The sequence below is a fragment of the Otolemur garnettii genome, unplaced genomic scaffold (genome assembly GCF_000181295.1).
Source record: "Otolemur garnettii isolate 467f Iridium unplaced genomic scaffold, OtoGar3 scaffold00093, whole genome shotgun sequence".
Lineage (NCBI taxonomy): Eukaryota > Metazoa > Chordata > Mammalia > Primates > Galagidae > Otolemur > Otolemur garnettii.
Genome location: NW_003852488.1, coordinates 6,818,600 through 6,825,313, shown reverse-complemented (window position 1 = coordinate 6,825,313; position 6,714 = coordinate 6,818,600). Strand labels below are relative to the sequence as shown.

Below are 6,714 nucleotides of genomic sequence, written 5' to 3'. Positions count from 1 at the left end.
CATATGGCAGCCTCAGGTGTTTCTTGGCTTCTAAGTGGCGTTCTCTCTGTGTCTTCACACTGTCTCCCCTTTGTACCTGTATAACTATTATCCAAATTTCCTCTTTTTATGAAGACACCAATAATATGAATGATGGCTGACCCTAAAGACCTCATTTTAACTTGATCATCTGCAAAGGCTATTTTCAAATAAGATCACATTCACAGGTACCGGGGGTTAGAAATTTGGCATTTTTTGTGGGGACACCATCAACTCGTAATAGCCCTTGGAGTATGCAAATGTCTGGGGGAATATACAGAAACAGAATTCATCTCAACCCTACTAAAGTCCTGCTTTGTAATGCCCAGAAGTCTTGTGTTTTCACAAATTCTCCAGGTGATTCTGAAGCAATGATCTAGCATTTCAGGGTTAACATAAGATCAAAAATTTAAAATCTTGATATTAACTACTGATTCACTTTGCTTTTGAATTTGTTAATTCATTTTCTTTGATGGGAAGAATGTTAAACCACCTTTATGTTTTGAAGCTTATAACTTGAAAAATGTGAATTTGGAGATATATTATCTTTGTACTTTATAAGTGGTAAATTGATGTCCAGATTTTTCATTGATTATTCTACAAAACATCTCCATATCACATATGGATTTCTAATTTGTTTTGTTTTATATTTCTCTTTACTAGAATGAAAAGTTAATTCTAGAGAATCAAGAAAAAGCCAACAGACTTCAAAGGCGTCTAAATCAGGCTGAAGAGAGAGCTGCTTCAGCTTCCCAGCAGGTAGGGAACAGCCTCATTATCCCAAATAATAAATAGTCTAAGCAGTTTAAAGATAAAAAAAGGTTTCTTAGAAGTTCTCAGAGAACTAGTAGTTTTGTTTGTACTTGGTTAACCTATTTAAAATTAGTCCCTTTAATATTTTAATTTGAAAAAGTAAACTTTAGGGGGGCAGCACCTGTGACTCAAGGACTAGGGCACCAGTCCCATATACTGGAGATGGCGGGTTCAAACCTGGCCCCAGCCAATAACTGGGGAAAAAAAAAAAAAAAAAAGTAAACTTTAGGAACAAAAACAAACATTAGTATCTTTCACTTGACACCTCTAGAACTACACTGTCTACTCTGGCAACCTCTAGCCACAGCCACAGTTATTTAAATTGAAACTACTGAAATGAAATTTAAAATTGAGATCCCTACTCACACTAGCCAGATTTCAAATGCTCAGTAGCTACATGTAGCTATGGCCGTTATATTGGACAGTGTAGATATGGAGCATTTCTGTCATCACAAAAAGGTAGTATTAGACAACACTGCTCCAGAATTATGTTCCGTCTGAAACTCGGCAGAAGGCCAGGTGCAGTGGCTCACACCTGCAACCCCAGGTACTCGAGACGCTGAGATGGGAGGATCACTTCAAGAGTTCAAGGCTCTATGAGCTCTGATTGAGCCATTGCAGTCCAGCCTGGTAACAGAGCAAAACTCCGTCTCTTTAAATAAATGAATTAATGAAGACAGAAAAAGAAAAGAAAGGAAGAAGAAAAAGAAAATTTCCCCAAGTTTGAAAGTAGGTAACATTGTTCTATAACATTTCAAATTGTACTGCCCTTGTTTTTGTTTTAGTTTTAAGTAGAAAAAGAAAATAGAATAGAACATACAGAACATCAATGAAATACAAAGAGGTGATTTATCATAATATGTATGCAACATATAAATGAAATGGGCTATTTTTTCCAAAGTAGGAGCAGTAGTCCCTCCTATTAGGAACAAAATGAGACCAGTTTGGTGATTATAAAGATAGGCTAGAAACAAATGGATAGGTAGCTATAATAGGTAAATAGGGCCGGCAGAGAACAAAAACAAATCAAGTGACTGTATTATTAACTACATTTGCTACAAATGTAGTATTGAGATCAAAGTTAATATTTTCTTAGCTGCAATAACATTTTATACAAAGTAAAGCACCTGAATTCAGTTTATGTTCATGATGCTTATAGATTTTTAAAATTTATTTCTGGTATGAACACTGCATGGCACAGGAAAACTCAATAATAATTTGTCTTTTTTTTCTCTCCTTGAAAGTAATCATAACATTGTCAAATAATTTTAATTAATGGATTCAGTAATCATTCAAGAATTCATTCACTCAGATTATAAGGTAACAGGAATCAAGAAGTGCTGGGCAGTATCAGCAATTTACAATCAGTCAAATCACCAGCTGCCATTAAGTGGTCCTGTGACCATGGGCAAGTTTAACTTCTCTAAGTTTCAGTTTGCTCATGTTTAGTGTAGGATAATAATACCTCCCTCGTGCAATTACTGAAAGATAGAAAAAGTTAACACATGTAAAGCATTTGCCATAGTGGTAAGTAGATATTTACATGGATATATAAGAAATTATATTACTACATCATAATCCTTAAAGCTTCACATTTACCTTTCTTAAGGGATATGGTAAAGAAATGCCCACTTAAGATCAACTACCTTGAGTTTTATAGTAAAAATAAACTGTAGTTATATAATTTAGTAGCATCTAATTTAGTAGCCACTCCTCAAACAGAATTAAACCTTAACAGTCAACACTGATGATTCTTTTGTTAAACTCTCCAATGACAAAAATTCATCACTTTGAGGTAGCCTTTTTTTTAATGCTTTGTCAATAACCACTTCACAAATTGTTCTGTAACAGATTTTTCCTTGTCCTTTTCTCCTTCCATTTTGTTCTTCCTTGAAGGTGGAAAGTAATCATTCAACATTTTCCCCTCATAAAAAAAAGGGATTTCTTCTCCGGAGTTAATACTTTTTCTATTTCAAATGAATCCAAGTGATAAACTTTCTTTATAAGACAATATTCAACTTTTTTCATCTGTATCTTTGCTTTCTCTTAATGTTTTCTAATTTTCTCATTTTCCTATAAAACTGGAACTTCTATTAGAAATATTAATAATATCCTACTAAGGACATAATTAATAAAATGAAAGGAATTTAAAAATTATCATCTCTGACACCTCAGTATCTATCGTGTTATTGGTCCACTACAAGATGTATATTTTACCGATTCAGTCAAGCTCTCAACGTGCTGTTCTGATTAACTTTGTCCATGTGTTATCCATCCATTCTGAGTGTATCACTCAAGACTAAACTGTTGAATGCCATGCTGTGTTCTTTTGACAGTATGAAGTTTTTTTTAAATCAGCATGGTGAAGCCTTTCTATGCAACAACACAAAATCTAAAAGTTATTTTAAAATGTTAGAAATGTGACCACATGCAGTTTCAAATTTCTACATCAGAAAAGTCAATGCCAATGGCAGGGAAAAATACTTGTAACACATATGACAAAAGATTAATATCCTAAAAACAGGCAAATTGCACTGAAGTAAAAACAAAAAAACCTAGTGCCACAATCAAGTAGACAAATGGATAAAGGACATTCACAGAAAAGGTGGCTTTAAAACATGTTTTTAAATGTTTGTCCTCACCTATAAGACAAATACAAATTTCAGCTATAACCACATATTTTTTACCTTTCAGATCATGAAGTTTGGTAATGCATTATGCTGCAAGTTTCACACATCATTGACATTAGTACATATTGGTACAGTCTCTTAGGGCATAGCTTCACACTATCTTTCAAAAATTGTAAATGTGCACAGCCTTTGACCTATACTTGCACCTGGAAAGATCTTTGCTAGGAAGTAAGCATGTAAAAATACTAATTGCAGCATTATTATTAATTGGAAAAGATTAAAAACCGTCCAGATGCCCAATAGTAGAAGACCAGTTAAATTATGGAGTAGCCATACAGCGGAATAGTTTGCAGCTGTTAAGAGGAGTAAAATAAATCTAATATAGAGCTGTTTCTAGATAAATCATTTAGGAAGGGAAAAGAATAACATCAAAAGTGTATATAGTATTTTATGATTTTTAAATTAAAAAAAGATTGAAAACCCAGCACAGTGGGTTCTTCCTATAATCCTAGCACTCTGGGGAGCTAAGGAGGGAGGATTGCTTGAACTCAAGAGTTTAAGACCAGCATGAGCAAGAGTGAGACCCTGTCTACACACACACACACACACATTTAAGGCAAGCATGAAAAAAATTTTACTGAAAAAGAAAAGGGCCAGGTGCAATGGCTCACTCCTGTAACACTAGCACTCTGGGAGGCCGAGGTGGATGGATTGCCTGAGCTCAGGAGTTAAAGCAAGGAAGCCTGAGCAAGAACAAGACCCTTTCTCTAAAATTAAAGAAAAAGAAAAAAGTCGAGTGTTGTGGCAGGCGCCTGTAGTCCCAGCTACTTGGGAGGCTGAGGCAAGAGGATCACTTGAGCTCAAGAGTTTGAGGTTGCTGTGAGCTATGATGCCATAGCACTCAACCCCAGGGTGACTGAGTGAGATTCTGTCTCAAAAAGAAAAAGATAAGAAAGGTAGATTTACCAGGTAAGAGCAAGATACAGGTTTAGAGAACAAGATAATATTCTCATCAGCAGTAAACTGGCCTCCATTGCCACAGCAAGTAGACAAAGAGGCACACACAAAACATTTTTTAAACCTACATGGGTTTTGTGGTGTGTACCCATAGTCCCAGCTATTTAGGAGGCTAAGGCAGGAGGATCCCTGGTGCCCAGGAGTCTGAGGTTACAATGAGCTATGATGACACCACTGCACTCTATTCATGGTGACAGAGTGAGACTCTGTCTCAAAAAAAATAAAAACACAAAGAGTAAAGAAATAGCTACATATATTCTCATTTAGAATATTTCTAGAAATATACTTTTTTTTTTTTTGGAGACAGAATCTCACTTTGTCACCTTTGGTAGAGTGCTATGGCATCACAGCTCATAGCAACCTTAAACTCTCTTGGGCTTAAGTGATTCTATTGCCTCAGCCTCCCAGATAGCTGAAACTACAGGTGCCTGCCACAACATCTCGCTATTTTTGGAGACGGGGTCTCACTCTGGCTCAAGCTGGTCTCGAATCTGTGAGCTCAGGGCAATCTACCTGCCTCAGCCTCCCAGAGTGCTAGGATTACAGGCGTGAGCCCGTACCCGGCCTCTAGAAATATACTATAAAACTGGAAATAATGATTGTTTCTGGAGAGAGGGCTATGGAATGAAAGACAGTGTTGTGAAAACTTCCTATGCTGTATTCTGTTTTGTACTGTTAGATCTTTTTTATCATGTGTATATATTATCAATTCCAATTAATACTTAAAGATTATTTTCCTATGAGACTTTTATCATTGTGATACAGGATCATCTTTTCATTATCAGTCTGCATTATGTTGGCTCACACTTAGTTTTATTTTAGACTAGACACTTTTCTGATTACCTTTTATCTAGGTATTTTTGGTCCATCTATGAAATGTGTTTTAAAATTCTAAATACACTACATACCACTCTGAGCTGTGGAATGTCATATTTGACCTGCCTTTCTCTAATGTAATAGACATTTTAAATTATCAAGAGTATATCCATTAAAATTATTTTAAGGTTGGTAGGCTTGTCAGCAACTTTATTGTAAGAGATAAATTCACTCCCATTTTAACTTATTGGAAATATATATTTACATTTTGCCATTTTGGTGAAAGACCAATGTACTCTAGCCCTGTTTTATTTATGTTGTCATTAGCAACTTGATCAAGTTGAGCCTTTTAGCATCATGTATTGAAATTCATACATATTTGTATGTTTTATGTTTTATGTTCATACATTTAACCAGATATTAATGTTCACTAAATTGAAAACTGAGAGATGCATTGTTTAAAACCCATGAATATTCATGAACTTTCCTGAATTATTCTTTGGAATTTAATGTTTGAGAAAACAATCAAATTTTATTCTTCTAAATATTTATATTTGAATTATAATGGAAAATGGAAAATTGGTTATATTGCTTATACTAAGATGTGTTAGCTTATAAAACATAGAGAAGGCAAACTCTTGGTATGAGAATTTCATATTATGACTATATAGTCATAATTCCTTTCAAGGTCTTTCTGCTCTAAAATTAGAATAGCACATATTTTGGTCCAGGTTCTCATAGTGCTGTTGATGAAGGTCTAGAATGAAATGAACTCAAGCAAGAACTTCTGCCTTTATTAGACGATTAGAGAACTGATTGCCCTTCCTAAAGAATGTGTTTATGTCTGCTTACGACAGGGCACATGTTAGAATGCATGATCTCCATAGTAATGTAGAAGCCAGGTTAGGTCATGTTTAATACATAATTCCCACTAGAAACTAGGAAATTAATAGAAGTATATTATTAATCAGACTCTGTACACATAATGCAATGTACCCCATAGCTCACTAGTACTAATATAGTGAAGGTTTATTTGTGTCTTTTCCCACCTACCCTAAATATGTCAGTGTATGCAATAAAACTCCCTTTGCATAAAAAAAGTTATCAAAAGTAACGTAGAAATGAATATAAAAATGACCATTTATAAAACCCCTTCCAATAAGATTATTTTCAATAATTGTAAATTGTGATGCATTGTACTTTGTATTTTTTGGGTTTTGTTTTTAATAACAATAACAATGTTTAACATAAGGACTGAGAACAAAAACCTCATAAAGAATGAAGATAGGCTCGGCTCCTATAGCTCAACCGGCTAAGGCGCCAGCCACGTACACCTAAAGGTGGCAGGTTCGAATCCCCAGCCCGGACCCGCCAAACAACAATGACGGCTGCAACCAAAAAATAGCCGGGCGTTGTGGCG

General features: G+C 35.1%; 1 protein-coding gene across 1 annotated transcript in view; it reads left to right on the top strand.

The window, feature by feature from the left end:
• The window catches only part of SCLT1 (sodium channel and clathrin linker 1), a 162,204-nt gene that overhangs the window by 154,220 nt on the left and 1,270 nt on the right, over positions 1–6,714 (top strand). The window contains exon 19 of the mRNA XM_023516581.1: positions 682–777. Within this exon, the coding sequence (XP_023372349.1) occupies positions 682–777 (96 nt within the window). The remainder of the gene's footprint in view (positions 1–681; positions 778–6,714) is intronic.